Genomic DNA, 25,435 nt, shown 5'->3' on the forward strand with positions numbered 1-25,435 from the left:
CCCATTTTGGAAATTCAAAGGTTTCCTTGATACCTATTTTTCAGTCTTTATATTTCACCAAATGAATTGCTGTATACCCGGTATAGAATGAAAACCCACTGCAAGGTGCAGCTCATTTATTGGCTCTAGGTGCCTAGGGTTCTTGATGAACCTGCAAGCCCTATATATCCCTGCAACCAGAAGAGTCCTGCAGACGTAACGGTATATTGCTTTAAAAAAATCTGACATCGCAGGAAAAAGTTCTAGAAGAAAACGTGGCTGGAAATGGCTTTTTTTTACCTCAATTTCAATATTTTTTTTATTTTAGCTGTTACTTTCTGTAGGAAAACCTTGAAGGATCTACACAAATGACCCCTTGCTGGTTTCAGAATTTTGTCTACTTTTCAGAAATATTTAGCTGTCCGGGATCCAGCATTGGTTTCACACGCATTTCTGTCACTAACTGGAAAGAGGCTGAAAGCACAAAAATAGTAGAAATAGGCCATGTCCCAGTAAAATGCCAAAATTGGGTTGAAAAATGTGTTTTTCTGATTCAAGTCTGCCTGTTCCTGAAAGCTGGGAACATGGTGATTTTAGCACCACAAACCCTTTTGTTTGTTGACGCCATTTTCAGAGAAAAAAAAACAAATGCTTTCTTCAGCTGCCCTTTTTTCCCATTTTTCTGAAGGAAAAAAAAACTACATTTCAGCTGTATTTTGGCTAATTTCTTGGCCTCTTCCAGGGGAACCCACAAACTCAGTAGATAATATTTTACTACACGGTATTCAGATGCAGCAAGTACTGCTCTGGAGATAGCATTTTTTTCCCTTATTTACTCGAAGACTATATCACTTTATGGGAAAGCTCATTTAAAAGCGTCGTGTGATTTGTTTATTACAGCACAAGGCAACTTGACAAACTGAGGCGTTCACTGAGGACTCTCTCTCCAAATTGCGGAGTCCTTGCGCCATCTAGCGGTAAAATTTATATTTTAAGAATGCCGTCTCAATCTCAGTCCTTTCTTTGACGGGACAGGACTGCCAGGCATTGGGATTTTTTTCCCGGTAAACCGCTGCTGCCCAAGAGATGACAAGGAACCCGTATTCATTGCATACAAACAAATTCAATTTTGCCACAGTTTGAATTTTATTTAACGCTCTGCGAAAGCGGGTAGTTTAACCACAGATGATTTTCGCAAGGTTAGACTATTCCAGTTTACACAAACCACCACACTTGGATTATTAAATATGAACCGTAAGGGAGAGAGATTTTGGTTATAAACTGACTGGTTAAGGTTTTGCCTCTGTGGGTCCACTGCTGGGGTCCCGATGGGTAGTCAGAGAAGATGGCACTTTTGCAAGGATTGGTTTCTTGGTCGTCACCCATCAAATGAAATGTAGAAAAGAATCGAGAAAACACACACAGGCTTTAAGGAGGCAACGTTTTAACTTTTTAATGGCACACGCAGCATTCTCTGGATTTCCCTTTGAGGTGTATATATTTTCACGTCCCGCAACCTCACCTCTTTCCCCTAATGTCAGTCTCGACCCCCTCCCACCACCCCAAAGACAGGTTTTAAGAATGTAAACAATGGCATATAAAAGGCAGCCGAATCCTATTCAGATCAACACTGGAAGAGGCCCATTAACACAGCAGATCATTTAAAAACAGGGTGACGCTGCTTCGGTTAGCATCAGTTTAAAAATATACAATCGAAATTCTGTCGTCCGTTTGTTATCACTCTTTGGCAACTTTTTTTGGTCCACTTTTCATAAAAAAATATTTTTTTAAAAATATTATCCTTTCCTTATTGCTCAGACTGCACCAGTTTCATTAAAATAGCCTTTTCCCGGAGATCACCAGCAATACTTGTACAATTGCCATGACAAATGATTAAAAGATTCTTGTTTTTTCTTTGAGAGGCCATCAGAGCGTTTCAATTGTCTTCGATATGCACCGTGGAGTACAGCAACCCAAAAAATTCCCCAGTGAAGAACTATGTACATATTCCCACAGAAACGCATCAGGTCTGCCAAAAAAGCCGGAGTAGGTCAACATTTTGTTCTAATGACATTTTCTCAAGAATCCTGTAAATTTAAATTGTGTCTCTCCCTAGGAGTGAGTTACATGTGCCACGTACATCGAAAAAGGGCGTAATGCAGGATTACCCATCTCTACCAAATGCTTGTGTGTTCACCGTTGAGCCTTCCCATTTATCCCTCCCAAATATCGAAACGTGTGGGTACAACTGAGACACTTACGCAATGCTCAGATAAACCATACTTTGGGGTGATTACATACACGCTTCTTTTGACCCCTCCCCCTAAGAAGACTAGATATTGCACAACAAACATTCTCCTCCTGGTACATCTGCTTTAACCTGGCACTTTCATCCAGTCCAATCCCCCTTTCTTCCAGGAATACTGGAGCGCTGTGGTACCCTACGGTATAGTATGTAGCAACCTACACACCCGTTGAGCCATTTTTCCAAATGAACGAAACTGTGTCCAACCCGACAGCCACGTAAATTAGACTCAGTTGGTGGTACCTCAAGGCAGAGACGTGGGAACACCTGAAAATTCGCAGAGTGGAGGAGGCTTTGGTCATTTGTGATGATCTTAGTGGGCGATCTGCACCTACTTGTGTTTGGATAATCCCGCAGTTTCATTGAAGTCGTCTTCGAGCGACTTTCTACACAGTTTTTATTGTGTAGCATGCCACGCCCCTCCAGGTATGCTCTTAAATAAACACCCTAAGATCAAAGCCGGATTTTGCAGTCATTTCAGGAAGCGACACAACAAGCCCCCAAGCCCTCCCCCTCCCCCGAGACCAGTGTAAACTTGGAGAGCTTCACAGCTTTTTAAAATTGTTTTACAAGTGTTAAAGGGTTTGTATAAGAAGACAGCCATCACAGAGATTTCGCGAACACTGGCACTCCTACATCCCAGAGCATGAACTCGAGGTTTAGGGGTAAGAGAGGCAGGGGTGTTCCAACGAACACTATTATGGAGACGTCTAACATTCTTCTACCATTTACCCTATAAACACATATTGATATCTCTGCAATTTCCCATCGAGTAAACAAGAGTGCAATCTGAGACAGATTTAAAAGAATATTGTCTGAACTCCTGTTACAAACTTCACCCATGCAAAGCCACTAAATGCAACCCCAAGGAGTTAATATCCCATTTCTAAAAATTCCTCAATCATAGTCAGTGTGCCATCAAAGCCATACGAAGGTTCGTGAAAATGTCTGGAACCTGTAAAGCTGCTGGGCTGATTAAAGGTGACTGATGAGTGGGTGCGTTTTAACCTGAGAAGGAATCTGGTCTTCCAGTCCTAATTACTTGTTACCAAAGGTTGATCCCTGAGAAAAAAAATGTGGAAGTAAATCATGGAACAGGCAATTGACTCCAGAAGTTGCTGTCAAAGTTTGCAACAAGGGCCGGACAAGACTCTGGAGACCGGTGATGAATAGGAGGCAACCTGTGTTACCATAACTGGTTGTCATTTCTTTGTTCACATTTTCAGAGCACCATGCATCAATTTATCTTCTTCTTACTCACTTTCTATCCTGTCCCAACCACTCGCTCCCTGCCAGACCTCCAGTTCATTCCCCGAGAGTTAACCATTCCCATTCTGTGTGCCTCATGTCCCACCTGCTCCGTGATGGTTTCCTCGTGTTTCACCGGCTCACAGTTAGTCTCCCTTAAGCCCCTCATGTTAAATTTTTGTTTTCCATTTTGGTCTCCTTTGTGATAAAAGTGTAGAATCCTTTACAAAAGACTCCAGATTTAAAACAAAGTCTTTAGGAATCGATATACATCCCATTGATTAAATAGTCGAGTCTGGAATAGTGTCTTCTGCGCATCGCTTCCAAGGCTCTCCTGGTGACCAGACCCACAACAACTGCAAAGAAAATAACCCCAAACACCAGAGCAGCCAGCAAGCCACTCCTGTCACCAGTTTTAGAGTCCGGAGTAAGAAGATCTTCCACCATTTTCTTATCATCACCGTTGAAGTCATGATTAACATTCTGTGATGGCGTCACTGAATCCACACCCACAAAAGGAGTTGTTGGGGAGGAAACATTGATTTTTCTGGCACCTTCTCCAGTGGAATTCCGTGTCTTGGGAAGAGGGGCCTGCGGATTCACAAGGGGGGAGGGGACTCTGGATTCCACAGTAGAGGTAAAACGAATAACTTTTGAAGACATGGTCTTGGAGAGGTGACTGTCTGCAGGTAGAAGTTTTACAAGTGGGAGTTGAGTAGTAGTTTTAACAGTTGTAGTAGTTGGAGCCCTGGGAGGTGGGGGTTCAGTGGTAGTGGTGGAGGTTGTGGTCAGACGAGTTGTGGTAGGGGTGGTGGTAGTGGTCAGAGTAGTAGAGGTTGTGGTGGCCAAAGGTGTTGTTCTCTTGGATGTGGTGCTAGGGAGAGTTGTGGTGACAGTGGATGTGGTCGTGGGCAGAGTGGTGGTGGAAGGCAAGGGTGTGGTTGTTGTACTGGGCAATGGGGTACTTGTGGTCGTGGGCTTGGGAGCGGTCGTGGGCTTGGGAGCGATCGTGGGCTTGGGAGTGGTCGTGGGCTTGGGAGTAGTCGTGGGCTTGGGAGTAGTGGTGGGTGTGGTTGTAGTGGTAGGCAGAGTTGTAGTTGTCGTCTGCAGAGTTGTAGTTGTGGTAGTCAAAGTTGTGGTTGTTGTTGAAGTGGTGGCTTGAGTGGTTGTCACAATCTTAGTAGCAGCAGCTGTGGTTGCAAACTTGGAAAGTATATCCGACTTCTGATAGGATGAAGTCTTGCTGTCCTTTTTCTCTTCTTCTTGGTCTTTCTCTTCCATGAGCGCCTGATCGATGTTATCTAAATGCTTCTCAATGTCCTCCGCCAGGACCAGTATCTTAGAGGTGATGGATTTGTTCATACTGCTACCTTTAGCCAAAGGCTCGGCCTCATTTTTCAGTTCAGGATGTTGTATATCAAAGAAAATGCCATTCTTTTTGTTCCCATCAACATATGTTGGTTTTGAGTCTTTTGTTTTCGAGTGGGAGTTCGCAGGTAATTCTTTCTCTAAAACAAGAAAATACAATTGTCAATAAATGGATCGATTCAGTTTCATATATCAACATTATCAGGCCTGCCCCCTGAACAAAGCAAGGTATACGACTCATCTTGTTAGACATACAAACCCTGCTGCCTGCAGGATATCTGGAAGGTTTACTCCGAGTAGAACAGTAACAGACACTGCGAGCCTACCTGTGGCACAAACACTATAGATCACAATGTGTTTCAACCTTCAACAGGAGTATAGGTTTGAAGTTTGGATTGTTATCTTCCCTTTTATTTTTGTTGTCCTTCTAACTGTTGTACCATCCTGGGTCTAAGCTCCGCCGTGAGATGGATGAACACTGTGATATTTGTATGATGCAACGGAAGCAAACTTGTATGGTCATTGTGTATTTCATGCCATGTAATGCCACAATACGCAATAAAGATGGTTTAAGAAAACAGTAAAAGACTGTGATACGCTACTTGAAATCCATCTTTTCTCTCTGTTCCCGTTTTCATGGTCTGGGTTGGCAGTGCAGCTGTCTCCAGACATTTACGTGAGCATTACTTGAGAGGGGCTTTGGTTCTTTCCACATGCTGGGAGTCACGAGTACATGTTTTGGATGGGCAGAAGTTGTGTGCTTCCACAAAAAACACTGCTTGCCCTACACTCAGATGCCATCATTTGGTTTATTTATCGACGCCCGAGTTTGACTTTTAGGGGCACACATGACATGGTAATGCTATTAAGATAACTAGATTTATATTGTTTTTCTCCGGCAGCAGCAAAGATGGGAGGAGGGCAGACATTAAACTACATGGATTTTTAGGTCTGGCTTGACAGTGTAACCTTATCCTGACCTATTAACCTACAACAATATAATTTTACAAGTCTTTGCTTCTACACAAATATATATTCATTCCCTTGCTATTTCCTTGTAATGCGTCATGTTACAATACAAAAATCCTTTAAAGCAGATCTATTGGCATTGCAATGCTTGTTTTGCTGTTTTTTCATGTCATGGCCCATTCAAAGCAAAACCCAAAACATTTGATGAAAACTGTAGATGGCTTCCCACAATACTTCAAATTTTCCTAAAAATAATACAAATGACAAACAAATTTGTATTTTTGCAAGAGCTGACATGTAGCCCCACAGCCATGACTTTACTGCGGTATTCATGCCTTGCTGGAGGTCTCTGGTAAAGCCATGGAATGTTTCGCACGCGCTCCGGTGTTTCTGCAGCAGTCCTGCTCTGCTTAAAGATGGAGTGAATGGAACCTGCCTCTCTGTTTACTAAGAGGGCGGACTGACAACCAACTCAGCAGTTGTTTAAATAGTTTACCCAAGAGGAGGTTGGTGTGATTCAGACGCTCTCGGCCGACGGGCCTAGATGTGAGCTATGATTAAAGCAAAATCCACAAAACTGGGTGAGGTGATAACCTACGGTCAGATATTACTGGAGACAAAAATATTTTTGGAAAAAGCAGACAGTGTTTTCTAAATAATCAGCAGAGCTCAGACATAACATTACTTTTTTTTATGTAGCGCTTAATGACACAGGCTTTAACCAGCAGATGGTACTATGAATCACTCATGGAACTCAATTTACGTACCTTCAGGAGGATCGGGGGCGGACGCTGAGATTGGAACTCATGACCGCCGATCACCCTCGGGTTCAACACTCCGCTCACAGAGCTATTTTTGCCTCGGGTGTCACAGCTGGCCTCCATCAATCTCCTCACTTCCTCAACACTGCACATCATCTTGATCAGAATCTCCCTTTCTATAGTTTTATTAGAGCAGGTTCCTGATGGAAGTGGGAAATGCTGAGGCCAAGAGTGATGGATCAATCAATCAGATTTCTTATATAGCGTGACTACTTATCCATAAGGGTCTCAAGGTGCTGTGGAGGATGGGGTGGGGGTAGCATCTGTGGTTCAGTCGAAGAGCCCGGTCCTGAGGTCCTTCCTGAATTGAGGAAGTGATGGTGATTTCCTGAGATACAGGGGCAGGGAGTTCCAGGTCTTTGCAGTGAGGTAAGAGAAGGATCTTCCTCCAGCCGAGGTCGTGCGGATCCGTGGGATAGTGGCCAGGGCTAGTTGGGCGGAGCGGAGATGTCTGGTGGGTGTGTAGAAGGTGAGGCAGTGGTTGAGGTTTGTGGGTGCTGCGTTGTGGAAAGCTTTGTAGGTGTGCGAGAGGAGTCTGAAGGTGATTCTCTTGTCAATTGGGAGCCAATGGAGGTCTTTCAGGTGTCCGCTGATGTGGCTGCGCCAGGGGATGTTCAGGATGAGTCTGGCAGAGGTGTTCTGGATGTTCTGAAGTTTCTTTTGGATTTTTTGTGCGTTGCTGTAGTAGAGTCCGCTGGTGACCAGAGCATGAGTGACCATCTTTCTGGATTCAGTGGGGATCCTCTTCAAGATCTTACGTAGCAGGTGGAGTGTGTGGAAGCAGGAGGACAAGACGCCGCTGATTGATGTTTCATGGAGAGCGAGGAGTCCAGGATGATGCAGAGGTTCTGAGTGTGGTTCGTTGGTGTGGGGGGACTTCCTGGCGGTGTGGGCCATCAGGAGTCATCCCAGGCGGAGGGGGTGGAGCAATGGATGAGGACTTCAGACTTGTCTGAGTTGAGCTGGAGGCAACTTTCCTTGAGGCTACAACTGCCTTCACCCCGTTGTGGAAGTTGCTCTTAGCCGCTGCTGGATCGTTCGTGAGAGAAAAAAAAAATCAGCTGGGTGTCGTTGGCGTAGGAGACTATGTTGAGTCCATGGATGCGGTGTTGTGGTCGCTGGGGTTGTCCAGGTGGAAATTGAGGTCACCGAGGAGGATGTTGTCTGCGGAGGCGCGAGCGTAGGGTGAGATGAAAACTATGGATTCGCTAAAAGGGGGGGCGGTGTCCAGGAGGTCTGTAGACGTGGGTGCCGCGGACAGTGGAATTCAGTTGGTTTGGACCTAGAAGTGACGGAGTTCCATGTTGGCTGAGTGGTCATCTGCACTGGTAGTGAGGCTGAGGGTGCTTTTGTGTACGATGGCAGTGCCTCCTCCCGGTCAGGGGGTCTAGTCCTTGTGGATGATTTTGTAGTCGTCAGGATGGCAGGAGCAATGTTCAGGGCTGAGATGGGGTTCATCCAGGCTTCCGTCAGGAACGCAATGTCAGGTGAGATGGAATTGAGCAGGTCCCTAAGGTCCACGGCATGCTTGTGGAGGGAGCGCATGTTGAGCAGGATGCAGGTGAGACGGTCAGGTCAGATTCTTGTTGGTCATCTGGTCGAGTGGTCTGGAGTACGGCGGCAGATGAAGGTGCACTTGAGGCACCTTAAAGGGCCCTGGGTGTCCTCCTTTGGCGATGCGAGGTGGCAAGCAGTGGAACATCCGGTGTAGATGGTGTGGAGGGTGCTGGCATCGTAGTGCTGAATGGTCCAGGACCCAGGGTCCATGGCACTAAGCGCAATCCAATGGGGCTTGCCTTTGGCGCGCCTGCTGTGCACAGCTGTGCAGCAGCCGCCATTAAGTAGTGTTTAGGGATGGCTGGACAGCTGGAAGGCAGGAAGCGAGATGAGGGAAAACAACACAGGAGGGTGGTGGGGAACGAGCAGCAGCAAGGGCACGAAAAGAAAAAAAGACACAAAGGAGGAGAAAATGGAGAAAATTAAAAAGTGAAAAAAGCAGTGATAGGAAAAAGGAAGGTGAAATAAAAAGAGCGGAAAGGCAGAAGTCAGAGAGAAAGGCAGACATCAGAGAAGGAGAGGGCATAGATGCTCCTCACTGGACCAACAGGGATGAGGCGCAGGCGGGTGCCTGCAGGTGGAGGAGGGCCTCGACCTTGGACCAGAGAGGGCCAGGGGGCAACAGCTACCAGGCGGAGCTGTGCAGTGAGGGAAGCAACTTATTGACAAGGTTCGTGGGGTGTAGAACCTGGAAGGCCCTCCACGCCTGGACCGGTTTACAGAGCACAGATTATCCTGTATAAATGGGCTTAAAAGGGATATGCAGAAGCTTCTTAACCAATGACAGTTCTTAATTCAGTGGCCAGCCCCCGAAGGCACAGGATGGCACTCAGTGGCCAACACTCTAAAGACACGCCCATTCCACCCACTCCACCGCTCACATGTAGATGGACATCCATCCATCCATCTTCGGGATTACCAACTAGCAATGTCTTGCTTGCTTCAATCCTGCCACTGCACCAAAAACAGGATCCTTAAAAACAATGCAATAATTTAAGAGGACCACAGGAAAAGGCTGTTTTTTCCAATAACCAAAATATCATGTATACTCCAGAGTGAAAGTCACCATTGCATAAGCTCATCATGCAGCACAGCTGGGTGCTTGGCTCACTGTGCCATCAAGTTCACCCTTGTGAATGCATTCCCCTTCCCTAAAGGATAAGCGAAGCGTGGCTAAATGTTAGACATAGGCGTGGGTGAAATATCCGTTACACTGGTGTAATCTCAAGTGATTACAGTAATTTCATGTTGCACTTAAGTGAAATACCCGAAATTATATGAGCACGCAGGAGAAACGAATATGATTAGGACACGAGCAGCTACTGTTTGCAGTGCTTGTAGTCTTTGCACCAAAATATACTATCGAATGCTGGGTTTGCATTAGTAATTATGCATAATTTCACGTAATTTTTTCAAAATGTCAAGTAGCTATGCAAATTTCGCACACCCTTAGTTACAAAGAGCTTTCTGCTCAATAGACGTTTCCAGGTTGGAGGCAACCTGTGCCACGGGCAGACCAGTGTAGTTTCACTCTACTGTATTGTGGGTATTTTTCTCCGGCCATTACTATCTGTAATCTAATTTTATTGATCACTGTTCCTTGTTGTCCTGAAGAAGGCCTAAAATGTCAGCTCACCGGCCAAATGGTACCTACACAGGATTATTAAACTGGAAGGGTCACATGTAAAAGGCTCTGTCGTAAAGAGCCACGACTAGCACTGCAGAGTGCCATTACAGCATGTTAGCTACTCAGATGTAAAAAAATAATACATGCTTCGTCCATCAAATTCTTTTTTTCCGTTACCATTTTTTTTAGCACAGTTACAGTTTGGTGATTTATAATTTTAACATTATTCATGACACTCTATACTCTCACAGAACCTCCGATTTTGAATATTTCTGTTTGTATCACTTCTTTTGAGTGTTGTTTGAAAATAAACAAAATCATTGCCTTACCTTCTTATGGTAGAGCTTTGCAGCGAGTGCTGCTAGGGTGACGTTTGTCTACAGAAGGTGGACGCCGGGGGGGGCTGAAGCGGGTGAGACCTGACCGAGTGTGTGCAAGACATCACAAGCCACAGATCTACAAAGCAAGGCCCCCTCCATGGAAACTGATAGTACTGCTCCTCAAAGGGCCCCCGCACAGGGACTCCCCCTCAAACCACCCCTTTTGGAACCCCACCGTGTTGCACGTGAGCACATCCAGACACAAAAGAATGCTGGTGTGCTACCAGAAGGGTCTTTGGTATGACGAAAAAGGGTGAGGTAAATAAGCGAATGGGACACACAAGGGACGTGTCAGAAGAGTGAAAAAGTGGCTTAAGTAAATGGTGCAAGAAGTGGATGCGAATGGCATTTACGTGGCAGGTGTGCACGTGTGTGAGTAAAGTGCGCTTGACTGGAAATGTGCGCCGCGGCGCCTTGATTGCAACTTGGAGTGTGTGTCAATAAGGAAACGTTGCGTTAAAGCGGATATTGGAGCATGTGTCATGTGGCGGGTGGAATATCTAGTGCGTCTCTAGCTAGAGTGGGGTGTATGTGAGAATGTGGGTGAGCGGAGACTTGTGAGGGTGCTATCTGTGAGCCTATGTGCACCAATACGTGAATTTTTGTGTCTCTTGAAGTGACGTGGAGAGTGCTGTGCAGTGTCAAGAAGTGGAGTGTGGCGAGTGCATTTATTTTTACATATGACAGCAAATGGCGTTACAAAAACTATGCTAAATTGTCTCATTAATTAAATATATCCATCTCTTTCTATTCAGAATGTAAAAATGGCAGTTCAGTAGCTTTCTGTCTACTGATAGCGCTTGCACATGTTCATATTTTGCAAGTAAACACACACATATATATATATATATATATATATATATATATAACAATTTCACATCAGGCGCCTTTACAAATGTCCCACCAGGTAATTCAGACATAATTCACCCAATAATCCTAAACACAAAAACAGGCCCCTTAAGATTTGTTCTTGACTTATCGAGTTTGAGAATTATCCACGGTTGTGATAATACATTGTGTAGCCCCAGTCTTCGTTCTCAAATACTTAATCCCTTTAAGGCACACTAACTGTTCCACACCAAATACCTGAACCTCTGGAGGGGGGTATTTGTGTGCGGCTACTGTGCCCTACAGGACCATTTAAATGTGTGCGTGGATAAAATGCACATATAATGTATTTAAAAAGACTACTAACTGGCTGGGAACTATCCATGCGATATACCTGCCTGGGATTTCAGAAAATGGAAAGTTTCAGCCTGGTGTTTATATGTATCTTGTGTGCATGAATTTACACCCTACGCTCTTGCTGACATCCACCTAGTTTGGACTCTGGAATGCATACTCCAGATCTTCCATTTAGCGGTCCCAGGATCCCACCCTCTGAGGGCCAGGACACCAGCCCAGCTGGCTCCTAAAACCCACAATGCTCTCTGTTCCATCCCAACTAGCCAGACCTCCAGCTCAGCTAACAGGCAAAGAGGCAAGAGCGGAGCATCTCCTGCCAAGATTAGATTCTCCTGACACGCCACTTTAGGCCAGTCTGATATACGAAACTAGGTATTTCTTTGGCTAACAGGAGCAGTGTTTACTTACACATCAGCTCACACCATAGAAAACAATTTACCTTGTGCAAACAACAGAAAGACAACATTTAAGATAGCCTTACAGCAATTGTGTGTGGCCAGACCATAACCTTGTTTCTTAGGACGTGTCCTTTGTGAGATGGAGCATGAAACTTTTATTAAACCTTACTTTGACGAATCCCTTCAAATACATGGATTTATAACAATTAAATGCTGTACTGTGACGACCTTCCATCCTTTATACTCAAGGCAGTGTTACACAAAGAAAACATTAAAAAAAGACAACTATGGCTGCTTTTTGCAAGAAATGTCTGCAAACAACCTTCACTTGCTGTATCAAAAATAATAACTTTCGGTTTACAAGTTGCAATGAATAGAAGATGTATGCCTGTTTCAGCAGAACCTGAAAGGCACTGATATTTTCACAATGCGACTTAAAAGCTCTAGTTCAGGAAAAATGCATGATAATTCAATAAAATACAAAACTGTGCATCATGTTAATTCCCTTTTGCTATTGTTATAGTCACTATTCAAAAGCAGTTATTAATTTGCATCCATGTTCTGTGTTAACCACTACTAGTTATGGCCTTGAGCAAATTTCCATTATATGAAGACTTGTAGTTAATCCACTTTTAGATCCAAGTCACAGGGTGTGCAAAAAAGCTTTGGCCTCCGAAACATCTGTAAATAATGTATTAATATAATTTACATTTAATCTTTGCATTTCAAGGCAAGGAAAGTAAGGCTACAACTTGCGTAATCCATTAAAGTAACAAAAGTTCAGGAACAGAAACATGATATCCTAAAGACAAGAAGTGAGGTGGCCACCCTAGTCCTATATGTTCTCCATAAGGTGAGAGACTAGAAAGCTCCAAGTGCCATATGCGTTCTTTTCTTTTACAAGACACTGGAATTTGGTACTTGTATCAGAATTCTTGTAAGAAAGTGGACCAAAGGATAATTCAGGGTTGGTGTCTCCAGTGATATGGAGATTTCTGGTGACCTTATCCTTAGGCAACGTCCTTCCCTTTAGTGTGCAAGGACCAACAAAGTGTTATTACATCATATACTGAGAACAATATCCCAACACAAAACCTGCAGTTTAAGGGAAGCTTTGCGGGGAACTAGCGGTTGTTCCACACTAGCATACGTGGGTACATGCGCACTGGGCGGGCTCACCTCGCAAGAGCCGATGGCTGATAACTCCAGGAGATGCTTTCGTCGGGCAGGCATCATTGGTGGGACAGTGAAACAGGTAGCAGTTGGGATGTTTCCCAATCTTCCTGAAGTCAAATATCACAAAAGTGCAATTCCAGTCCCCTGAAGAAAAAAAACAAAAACATACAGATGTGAAACGAAGCGCAACCACACTTTTTCACCAATTCCTAGATTGCTGTTGTTAATGACAAACACTGACTCCAGGAAGGTTTTCTTCCGGTTGAAGTGGAGCCCAACAGCACCTGGAGGACATGTGGGTACAAACAGAAAGTCTAAGATGAACATACATCAGTAATGGCTTAAATTGGGACTGTTGCGTTGATGATACAAGCAGAAACAAAACGGAAATGAAGCGTCTCACAATGAATTAAGAAACATTGCATTATAAGGAATCCAGATATCTATCATGAGAAGCAGATGGCGGAAGATATACCCAAGTTGGTAATCTAGAATAAACGTAAGCGCAGCACCCCACCAGCAGCCTTGTTCCAAAATCAAGCTGTTCCCTACTAACCTCTCCACGAGACTGAATGGTGGAACCTGGCCACATACACTCCACAGTGACACCACTCATTCTACAACAGACTAACTGCATGACCCTAAACTGTACACTAGACCCAGGGCACAGCACATTTCAGCTTTGATATCTTGGCCGTTACACTCGTCATACACTGCTGAAGGAAACAAGTGTATGACCGTCATCAACAAATCAAAGCTAACTCGGAGTAGGAATGGGTAAATGTGGCCAGTGTAATACCTCAGTTGGCCCTGCCATGTATTTTTACGCTAAAGTTCAGAGCTGAAATCATCTGCGTGCTGTGGCCTGCCAGGCATGCAGGGTGGCCACTACAGCTGCACAGAGGACACGCTATACCAGAGCATCCATGCAGACATAAAGTAGAACTTTCCCAGAGTACTACTAGCTGACATCTGGGCAAAAGAATCATGGCGCAATGACTCCTGGTTGTGGGATGGAGTGAGACTTTAATGGAGCAGCGGGAAGATGTGCCCGGATCCAAAGCCCAGGCCAAAACCTCTGCTACGGCAAAGCGGTGGCGCGGAGCAAAGGAAACAGATGTGGTACTCAGACCACGGTCTACAACCCAAAGAAACCCAAGCTGGAGAAAGGATGGTCTGAAGAGCTCGGAGCAGGACCCAGTCAGGGCCAGTGTTGGAAGAGACTGGAAAAGAAGCATCAGTAACCAGTCACCCACCTACAAGCTGAGTCAAAATGACCAGAGGGTCCTTACTGAATCATTTACTGTCGTCTACTGGTGATCGAAGCCCCTGAAAGTGGGAGGGCACCTTCCTACAGACCTGGAGGTCGGCTGTGTGACTGAAGCCGGCAGCAGTGCTTTACCAGGGCACCCTTGCTGTACCACCATATTTCCTCTCGAACATCTCCAGAAGGTTAGTGCTTCATTAAGCACCGGCTCTGTTCATCCCCAATCGCAGTGTTTCTACATTCTGGACGAATGAGGTCCTAGGCCAGTCAACTCGTCACAACCACACTGCTGGAACAAGGAGAGCTAGTGACTCTCTGCAGCCGCTGCGAGAGACCTTGCCTTCTACTTAGGCAGATGTGGGAAGGCTTGTGTTGGTGCAAGAAGCTATCTGAAGCCAGAAGAAGCTCCGAGGGAACTCAAACTGCACTTTATTAGCAATGTCAGCGTCCAGCTGCGGAAGCTTGCATCAGGGCGGCCATCATACAGACGACTGTTGGCAAAGCAAGTAGGCCTGGCTTTAAAGTACCAACGTGCGTGCCTATGTTTGCATGCATTAGCACATTAAAGCTGGACATGTCAGCTTTGCTAATGCACAGAGCAAACATACAGAGCTTTTGATATACATTTTCAAAGCTCTCAATCGTCAGTCTTGCAGTGCTGTAATGCTGTTCTTGCAACATGGAGTGATGCATATGCGTGGATGGAAGGGACATAACAATTGGCCGATTATAAGGGAAGCCTTTAATGTAGCACTTTCTAGGCAACATATGCAAACAACCACGAAGTGAAAGCCAGACACAGAGGCTATGGCTTGAGAAAATTAAAAGGCGAATGTATTAATAATTGAAAATAAAAAGTGACTCTTGCTCAGGTTCTCTTTTTAAATTGATCATTACAAATAGAAACTTAATTCTGTCAAGTAACACGTCAAAATATTGTGTAAGAAGTGTATATATTAATGAAAACGCAAGTTTACCCAACCCTAGTTGCAGTGTATCTGTATTCAGAATACAAACGCCAAACCTACTGCCTTTGTCGATGCTTGATTTTGATCCCCGCACATAAATGAAGACACCGCTGGCGCCTCGCGCGAACAAAAACTTCCATTTAAATTAAGCCAACGGGGATCCCAAAGAAAGAAAAGACATTTGCTAAAATTAGGATGCAACGCATTTCAAGCTGTTGGTGACGTGTGGGAGACACCCCGGGGAGCTGGACCTCGCGGCCGCATCACCCGCAGCAATGCGGAATTTCCAGACTGCCGAAGGTGTGGTAATCCCTGATCACGTCACTGTCAGTTTCCTCCGCAGCAATGGGCGGGGACCCGCCTGGCGACCAACAAGTTTGGTGCCGCTGAGGTGTAATATTATTGAATTAGTCTTTAGTTAGCTCTCTTATAAATAGGATTAGCGACAGCGCCACACATCGCAATGTATGTAAAAAAAAAATAAAGAAAAAGAGGCGTAAGGGCTGGGGATGAGCCGAATAAAAGATGCTGACTTTTAATTCCAACAGCAGATAAAACAGGAAAGTCCCAACTGGAAGATAAAGATCTATGAAGCTCGGGCGACTCGCCTGCCAGTAACTGCTCATGTTATTATGCCTTTTTTTCTGAAGTCTTCATCTGCTTCTTTTAAACGGAATTTACTCTGTTGATATTTTCTGAAGTTCATCATTTTTGCTAACTGGTGAATATGAAAACATTTTGCGGTAGGTAGTTGGGGGTGGAGAGGTGCGGCGGATACTTGTAGAGTTCAGCGTATGCAATCGGAAATATCTACTTCACCTAGACAAATAACCATTGGCAAAGCCAATAGGTCTGGCCTTGGCAAGAGTTTTAGTTTTTTTATTTGTAGTTTTTTGTTGCAAACCTGTGCAGTTTGCAAATAAAGGAGTAACCGATTTGTATTTTTTTTGTTGCAAACTTGTGCAGTATGTAAATAAAGGAGTAACCGAGTTGTATTTTTTTTAGTTGCAAACTTGTGCAGTATGTAAATAAAGGAGTGACCTAGTGGCCAGGCGAATGCCGTCCCTCACAGGCAAGGTAACTGATGAGGTGGGTTGATTCTATACCCCTGAGGTATTGCACTGGCCCATGCCTGTGTGTGTATATATGTATGTGCACCTGCCGCTATTACCTGCCTGCGGGCTTCCCTAACAAGCCTAACCGCTAGAGGAGCGCGGACCCAATATGGCGCCTCTACGCTGCAAAAGAGGAGGAGGAAAAATGGCGCCCCTCTTTCTGTCAAATGTCGAGCAAATCACTCTTCAAGTGTTTCAGGTAATTAGCAAGTGCTGGCAGGCTTTCATTTAAAGTTTAGCATAAGAATCCCTGTACCCCTAACCCCAGTACAGATGTGCACCCACTGATAAAGTGAGTTGTGTCGGCAGCAAAGGGAGAGTGAACTGAAGCTCTCTTTAGTAGCTGCAGGCAATGTTTCAGTTTTTTCAGTGAAAAAATTCAGATTCACTTTACAATGAAACATAAAACACAAACTCTACACAGATTAAGAATCGTTACGAGATGATGACTGGCAGCGTTACAGTCCACTACGCGTCCGCGGCACGGTCTCCCTTATTTGGAGAGAAAGGATACTAACAAACCCAACCACTAGACGCAGTGGTCCCCAACCTGTGGTCCAGGGACCCCGGGGGTCCACAAAGCATCCTCAGGGGGGTCCCAGACTGCTTAGAAAATTAAATAATATTAACAGAATAGGTCCCCAGGTTTCACTAATGAATCAGTGGAGGGGTCCCTGGATTGCAATAGTGATTCAGTGGGGGCCCTCGGGTTCCAGTAATGATAAAGTGGGGGTCCACACAAGTCAAAAGGTTGGGAACCACTGCGCTAGAGTGCTGATCCAATATGATGCCACTACACGACATGAGAAGAGGAGTTAAAAAGGCTCTCCTCTCTCTGTAAAATGTTGAGTAAATCCGAGTTCCAGTTTTTCAAGTAATTAGCAAGTATTGGCCGGCATTAATTTAAGGTTTGGCATAATAATCGCCCTACCTCCCTCCCCTCCCCCCCCCCCGCCACCACCCCAGTGCAAATAAGTCCCTGATGATAAAGTATGTTGTACCAGCAGCAAAGGAGAGAGAACTGAAGCCCCCTTCAGTAACAGTTTTTTCAGTCCACAGATTCAGTTTGCAATAAAAACAGTGAAGCATAAACACAAGCACTAGTTAGATTGAGACCTGTTACAAGAGAATGACCACAGGGCTCCAGTCCGCTCCAGTGAAGGGCCAAACCCGACACTGACAAACTGCAACGTGTAAAGACAGAATAAGAAGTAAGCACACGAGAGTGACACTGAAGGCAACATAAGCACCGGTAAGCTCTCAGTAGGCCTCCAATAAGTCTTGTGCAGGCAGACAGCTGTGCTGTCTGGAAGGCCTGACCTAAAAATTGCATCATGTGAGTTTTATGTGGAAATCTTTTGAGTAAAATCCAAGACAAGTAAATGTGGAAGTGAAGTGACTGTGTGGAGGACAGAGCCTCAGAGCTGCCAATACATTCTTGTTGTGGAGTGTCTAGTTATTCATAAAAATGATTGAAACACCATGTGAAATTGGACTACTTCCAGTGTCTAATTGAAAAATGCCACAAAGGATAGTGAACTAAATAAAGCAAGTATACCTAAAATATTGTTGGGAATTTCCTCGACAGCTGGTTTTCAGCAGGACTTTTTAAATGGAACGCCTATGACTCACCTTGTGCATATGTGGTTCCTCAATACACCTTTACTCCGAGATAAATAAATGCATTGAAAAAATAAAAAGAACCGTGCTTTTGGACCAATCGAGGAACTACATAATGGGACTTCCTGAGGAAATGCCAGTACTGGCTGGCTCTGTGGTCAGAAAACCGAGTTTTTGTCTTTATTATTCTCAGTTAGCCGCTGCCTGGATCAGAGACGGCCACAAGCAGGTGCCCCATACGACTAGGTATAGTACTGGCGAGCAGATGCATCCCCCAAGGTGGCCTGCAACGGAGTCATGTCGCCTGCACCTGCCTCACAAGCTTGTCACCTTCTGTGCCCTTTGTCCATGCCTCCCAGCCAATGCTCAATAGCACTGTGGTTTCCCGCATGGCCCCCTTACTTTGCTACCGCAGTCATTGCTTAATTTGTGCTTGTTGTTTCCGGTGGGGGACCCCGCCACTTATTTTTCTGCCTCGAGCATTTACTGCGAGCAAAAGACAAATGTGGGAAACACGGAGGAAGAGAAAAACGAAAAAGCGTCACAAAGGGAGAAAGCAGAATGCTGCAAGAGAGTGAACTGAAGGGGCAGGGAGTGGCTGTAAAAGGATTGAAGAGGCCCGAGATGGCTTCAGGATTAAGCTGACTCAGTATTCCATGTTGGCACATTTAACTCCAGCAGCCGCATGTTTAAGAGGAGGGTTTTGGGCACCAGCACGTTTTTATTTACAAATTAAGCACTGATCGCATGCCCTTTTTGCCATGGATGGCTCAGGTTCACCACTGCGGCTCCCACCAGGACAGTAGGCCACAACGGGTGTGGTAAAAGGAAGCTATGCTGCCCATTCTAACTACCACGGGTGACCTAAGTAGGACATGCGATAACCTTCTCAGAGATCTGCTCCATGTTGTACATGGGAAGCTTCACTGCTGATGCCCATCTTGGTGTGCTGGGGCATGATTAGCATTGTTTATTCTTATCTGAGTTGCCACTGAAGCGAAGAAGCTTGGTCAGACGTCATCACCGTCCCCGTGCCTTTCACTCTATCTGCCCAGTCCCCCATCTTCTACACTCATTATGGTCAAGGAACAGGGAAGGATGTCTGTTAGACGGCCGAGGCCATCATTACGAGTTGGCCACTGAGGTGTTAAGGGCGATAATAATCACCTATCAAAGTTTTAGGAAATTAGGTGCAGATTTTTAGTACTCACCACATCAAAATCCACATGTTCTGTTAAGTACTGGCATTTTCGCCCCGATAAATATGGGCAGAGTTTACCTTCAAATATTCATCTAAAAACACATAAATCCGATATTTACGCAACTACGGAAATTTATTGGCCCACACGCAAAATGTTACAAATAATGCACTTCCAATTCTACCTCATTGTGGGGTATCAGTGACTATAAAGTGGCATTGGTTTGGAATGTGACTCATTTTCTTACTCTCTGTATTTTAGTTTTCAACTGAGTGGGGACGGGTTTAGTACAAAAGACCGGTCTAGGCGGTTACGCAGGAGCGCAGGCTTGACCGACATGCAGTGACCCCGAGCAGTGACCCCGGGGTCCCCGTGGAGATAATCAAGTACCTGTGGGCATACGCGCCGTTTTTCTCCTCCGTTCTACTGCACTGTGCAAGGGCCAAGCCCTGTTGCCCGTTTTCTACTGCACGTGTTGAGACTACACCGTTTGTGTCGACACTGCGTTTCCCCCCAGGAGGATTGAGCCTTTTTGTGTGTGGAAATTGGGATGATGAGGGAGCTTGGCGTCCATCTTGAAATTGACAGTGTTAGGTTCAAGCTGCCTCCACATATCCTTTGCCCTTCTCCTCAGTATATCTTATTGGGTCCTACTGTGATGCGCCACTCCTTCTCTGGCCTCCATGGCTGTGACCTGCCCAATTCATTATCTGGACTACCCTTCCTATCCGTCTATTTAACCCCGCCTCCCATCCTAGGAGTCCAAGTAAAGGTCTGTGGTTATGACGCTATTTTAGCCCAGTGGTAAGAGCACTGCAAAGACTAAACAAGCACTGGCAAACCCTGGGCAGTTTTATTTACTTCGTACTTTGCAAACGCATGTAATAGAAATATGAAACGGACATTAAAAGTGTAAAAGCAATAAAAATGAAAGCTGCTACAATCTAAAGGTGGTTTGCATAGGTTTTACCAATAAAGCAAGGGAAAGGTCATTGTTAAATAACTGCATAAATGTATGAAAGTACAGCAGGCATGAAAGCAGGGAATGGCATACCGCCCAGGACTACTTTCTAGGCAGAGATGGAGATGTGCAGGAGTAAAATGCCATCGCGCACAGTGAATAGATGACATGGCTAAAGTTGGCTGACCCACTGTCTCACATGAGATTTTGAAAACATGAGGCCGGTGAAACAGCTGAAGCTGTCCCTGGCCATACCTAACAAATTGCAGACATTTTACAATCTGTGTTTTTTAAGTTGTTGCTTTCCGCATTGACAGGTGGCTTCATAATACCCAATTTACTACTTCAATATTTTAATTAAGTAAAATTAACTATGCTAACTGACATGTTTTAGGTCTACACCTCCCACTTTCTTCTAGTTTATGACTCTGACTTACTCAACAACAGTAAAGGGACAGGAAGCAGGTTGTGCCTACCAGGCACCATAGCCATCTGGTTGTGAAAGACATATTGTGGACTTACCAAGAAGTTAGAGGGGCTTGCACCACGCCAATTGCTTACCAGTGGTTGGCTTTATCACTCTCATGTACCTGCTTCTTCTTTGATGGATTGCCTTGTCCATCTTGGGTCTGCACCTCACCGAAGCACTGACAATTTACTTATGTCCTTCCACTGCTCACTTTTAGTGAACTACTTTTTTCTTTTGTCTTAAGCAGTCCACAACAGCGCATGTTTTCCAGCTGTCTTCCTAGTGTGCTTCTCTTCCACCTCCAGGCCCTGTCTTTCTCTCTCCCACATGTGATTCTCACCTCTAGCTCCATTTTGCTTATTTGCTCTTCTACTCCCACAGTTCACACACTGCTCTTTCTCGCCAGTTTGCTTTTCTCCAACTCCCTACCTTCGCTCCAGTGTTACTTTCCCCACCACTGTCTTGCTTCTGCTTCACCCCACAGTGTTGCTTCTACCCTCTGGCTTTCAAAAAAAAAAAAAAAAAATGCTTTTGGCTTTTTTTTTCTTTATCAAACTTGAATCCACAATTAAAAAGGAAAACAATGCAACTGTGTCATTTTGTAGGCATGAATATGTGTGTTGTACACACCTACACAATGACGCGGGCGGCCACATCATAGCTTTTTTTTTATTCTTCTTTAGCCATCCTGCACAGCATCAGAGATGCAGCATTGCTAGAAAACAATGGCAAAGCCGATAAGTCCCAAAGAGCTACTGGCTTTGCCCTTGCTTGTTTTCCTTTATCACCCATGAAAAGCTTGTTTCACCACTGGCGGATCATGGGCCACCCCTGGGAACAACCTGCACACGCAAAACACAGGAAAAGGAGTTGTCATTGGAGGAAACCGGTGCTGAAAGAGGGCTGGAGTACAGCAGGCGCTCAGTGCATGCAGTTCTGAAATTTAAGCTCTTAAATGGGCAGTCTCAAACCTGTTGCGTCATTACTTTGAAAATGAATAGAAAAGTAAACCTACTCACTCAACACAAGGAAATGGCTGGAAAGAAAATATTTGCACCAATGTGCTTCTGTGTTAAAAAAGTTCTAGTACTCGATTAAAGGTTCAATTATGACTTACTTATTTTACTGGGAAAAAAATCTAGTGCCCATTCCACCTCCCAGGACCTACTTAATGGCGGCCCCATTGAGCAGGTGTCCAGGCCCAGTCCTCCGCCTACCTCTGCTGGGCCTCAGCCAGCTCCAGGGTCCGCGTTCTTTCCGGCCCGCTCTCCTCTGCTGCATTCTTCTTCCTCTTCCTGCTCTCTTTCCTGCCCTTTTTGCTGCTGCTCCCGCCCGTCTCCCGTCCATTTTTCTCACTCTCCACTTCAGTTTTCACCCTACTGCTTCGTTCTCACCTTATTGTCATTCTTTTTTCTCTCTTTTTGCTTTTTGTTTCTGCCCTCTTTGGGCCCTTTTAGTATGCTTTTGCTGCTGCCCCTTTTGCCCCTTTCCTGCTCTGTTCTCCCACTCTGGCTGCCTCCACCTCTCCCCTTCCATCTGAGCCTCCTCCTGCCTCCCCTCTCCCTGCCTTCTCCTGCTTCGCCTTCATGCCAGCCCCGCTCACTTCCTCCTAGCACGCTTCCCACCTCCCAGGACCTACTTAATGGTGACCGCGTACAGCGGGTGTGCCAAAGGCAAGGATACAGAATCACGCACTGTGAACGCATCAACTAGCCAGGTGGAGGAATCACCATCATCCACAGGGACCCAATCAAATGCACCACCGCAACGGATGACACCATCCCAGCAATGGAACACCTCAACTTCACTATACAAACTGACAGGAAATCCACCATTAGGGGAGCTCTTGCATTCTGTCACTGGAACCTTGAACCACCTTCTGCAACCTCATCACCGATTTCATAGCCCCTCAGGCCATCGACTGGAAGACCTACATGTTCCTGGATGACATCAACTTCCACCTCGAGGACAAAACCAACCCTAACTCTGCCAACCTCCTTGACAGCCTGAACAACATTGGTTTTACCTAACTTGTACATGACCCCCATGCACATTGCATGACACATGTGCAACCCCATATTCACCTCTAGCGACAGCATCAAAGACAGCCACACTACTGAACTCACATGGACCCACCACTCCATCATCCACTTCATAATTACAACCTGCATATCCCTCTGCCCCCCACCAAAGCAATCCAACACCGCCCATCACAGTTGGAACAAGGCCTCAAACACCAAATGGACCAACACCCTCATCATCAAACTGCCCAAAACCACAACAAAGTGAACCAGGACATCAGAAGCTTCAATGCCTGGGTCACTGACTGCGCTAACATCATCACCCGTCAAGAACAAGAAACACAAACGTTCCACCAAGCAAGGCAGCTGGCATACCGAGGACCACAGGACAGCTAAGCGCCAATGCAAGGCCTCTGAGAGAAGGTGGTGCAACAACAAAGGCCCAGCTCACAGAAACATCTACAAATCAGCACTCAACCTATACCACCGCCAACAATGTGAGACAAGGAAAAAAGCCCTGGCATCGTGCATCGAAGCTGACTCCAACAAGAGTAAGGAGCTCTTCTGCCTAGTCAAGGAATTCACCCCCCCCCCCAAAGGCAACAGGCAACATCTCTCCCTCTCAGACCTATGCGATAGCCTCGCAGATTTCTTTCACAACAAAATCGACAACATATACAGAAACTTCAACCCCCAACTCAAGCCCAAAGACTTTTTCAATGGCCATACCTCCACACAACTGACCATCCCAAGCCTAACCACCTGGAATCACCCCTCCACTCAAGACACCATCAACGTCAAGAAATCCATCCACTCAGTGGCCCCATCCCCCCACATCTTCAACCTAGGAGAATCCAGGATCAACCTCGAACTTTCCACCCAGCTCAACACCTCACTGGATTCTGCCACCTTCCCAGAAGACTGGAAGAATGCAGACGTCAAACCCCTGCTAAAGAAACCTTAAGCTGACACCCAAGAACTCAGTAACTACAGACCCATCTCCCTCCTCCCTTTCCCGGCCGAAGTCATTGAAAAAGCGATCAACCAACAGCTTACCAGACAACTTGAACACAATCACCTCCTGAACGACTCTCAATCTGGATTTCACAGCAACCACAGCACCGAGACAGCCCTGATTGTGGCCACGGACAACATATGTTGAGAGAGACAGCTGCCCTTATCCTCCTTGATCTCTCAGTGGCCTTTAACACCTCCTACCACCACATGCTTATCACCAGACTTCACAACATAGGAATCCAAGCAGCCACCCTCAGGTTGATTGCCTCCTTCCTCAAAGACAGAACACAACAAGTCCACCTTCCATCCAACACCAATGACAAACCAATCATCTACGGAGTCCCTCAAGGCTCATCACTCAGCCCAACACTCTTCACCCATCTACATGTCCCCCATTGCCAACATAGTCAGATCCAATGGACTCAACATTATAACCTATGCCGATGACACATGCCTCATCCTCTCCACCTCTGAAAACTCCACTGCTGCCTGAACCAACTTACACCAATGCATGACCAGCGTCACCAATTGGATGAGGGATAACTGCCTCAAGATCAACACAGACAAGATGGAAGTCTTGACCTTCAGCAACAACAAATCCCCTTGGGACGCCTCCTGGTGGCCCACAGAACTAGGGCTCACTCCAACCCAGCTGAGCATGCTAAGGACCTTAGCATCTTCCTGGACAGCAAACTCACCAGGAGGTTCCAAGTCAACACAATGGCATCCTCCTCCTTCATCCAGCTCATGTTATATAAAATTTTCAAGTGGATCCCCCAAAACGAAAGACGCACAATCACCCAAGCCCTCGTCAGAAGTCGACTGAACTATGAATACATCCTCTCCGTGGAATCTAGGTCCACCTAGTTCAGAGACTACAAACCATCCAGAACACTGCAGCAAGACTCATCATGGATCTATCTCGTCATACCCACATCACCCCTCTAGAAAAGTGCCTCTTTTGACATGGTCAACCCTCCCACTTTTTGCCTGGTGTCTGGTATAATTTCAACTGAAAGTGCACAGGGTTCCTGTTAACCAGGTTCCCACTGCCAGATCTCTTTCCCCAAAACAGCACAGTCGTTTCCCCCCAATTGGCAAAACCTTTAGCACCAACTGTAAGGCCCTACTGAATGGTACCCCTGGTACCTAAGGCCTAGGGTAATAAAGAAGTTACCCAAGGGCTGCAGCACAAATTGTGGCACCCTAAGGGAACCCTCACAAAGCACAATATTATTGCAGGCTGCGTGTCTTGGTGCAGGGACACATGAAAACACGACATGGCACACAGCCTGTGTGCCAGTCCCCTAAACACTGCATTGTAATATATGTAAGTCACCCCGATAACAGGCCTTAAAGCCCCAAGGCAAGGTGCATTATATTACATGTGAGGGCATATCTGCACAAGCAGATATGCCCCTGCTGTGTCTTTGTCAATTCTCAGTCACAGTGAGTTAGACATGTGCTGGACGCTGGTCACTACGAGTTTCCCAGCTACATGATGGCTTCTCTGAATATAGGGATGTTTGGTATCAAACATCTCGTATTGGTGAGTCCACACTGATGCCAATGTTGGATTCACCAATGCCTGCATCCAGAGGACAACTTAGAGGTGGCCCCTGAAAACCCTACCAGCTACTAGCATGTTGACTGACTACTGCCTAATAGTTCTGCCACCTTAGACATATTTCTGACCCCCCAAGGTGAGAGCCAGCACTCTTGAGGGTCAGAGACACAGCCTGCACTGGTCAGGGGTGTTAGCACCTCTCCCAGGCAGGATGGACA

The 25,435-nt window shown here is 45.7% G+C and overlaps 1 protein-coding gene across 1 annotated transcript in view; it reads right to left on the reverse strand.

Annotated features, from left to right (window-relative positions):
* Positions 1 to 1,106: 1,106 nt before the first annotated feature.
* MANSC1 (MANSC domain containing 1) overlaps positions 1,107 to 25,435 on the reverse strand; it is a 53,842-nt gene continuing 29,513 nt past the window's right edge. Inside the window, exons 3-4 of the mRNA XM_069228019.1 lie at positions 13,017 to 13,157; positions 1,107 to 5,040 (exon numbers count right to left, since the gene is read on the reverse strand). Coding sequence (XP_069084120.1) covers positions 3,788 to 5,040; positions 13,017 to 13,157 — 1,394 coding nt within the window. The 3' untranslated portion in view covers positions 1,107 to 3,787. The remainder of the gene's footprint in view (positions 5,041 to 13,016; positions 13,158 to 25,435) is intronic.

Source organism: Pleurodeles waltl, chromosome 4_1, assembly GCF_031143425.1.
Source record: "Pleurodeles waltl isolate 20211129_DDA chromosome 4_1, aPleWal1.hap1.20221129, whole genome shotgun sequence".
Taxonomy (NCBI): domain Eukaryota; kingdom Metazoa; phylum Chordata; class Amphibia; order Caudata; family Salamandridae; genus Pleurodeles; species Pleurodeles waltl.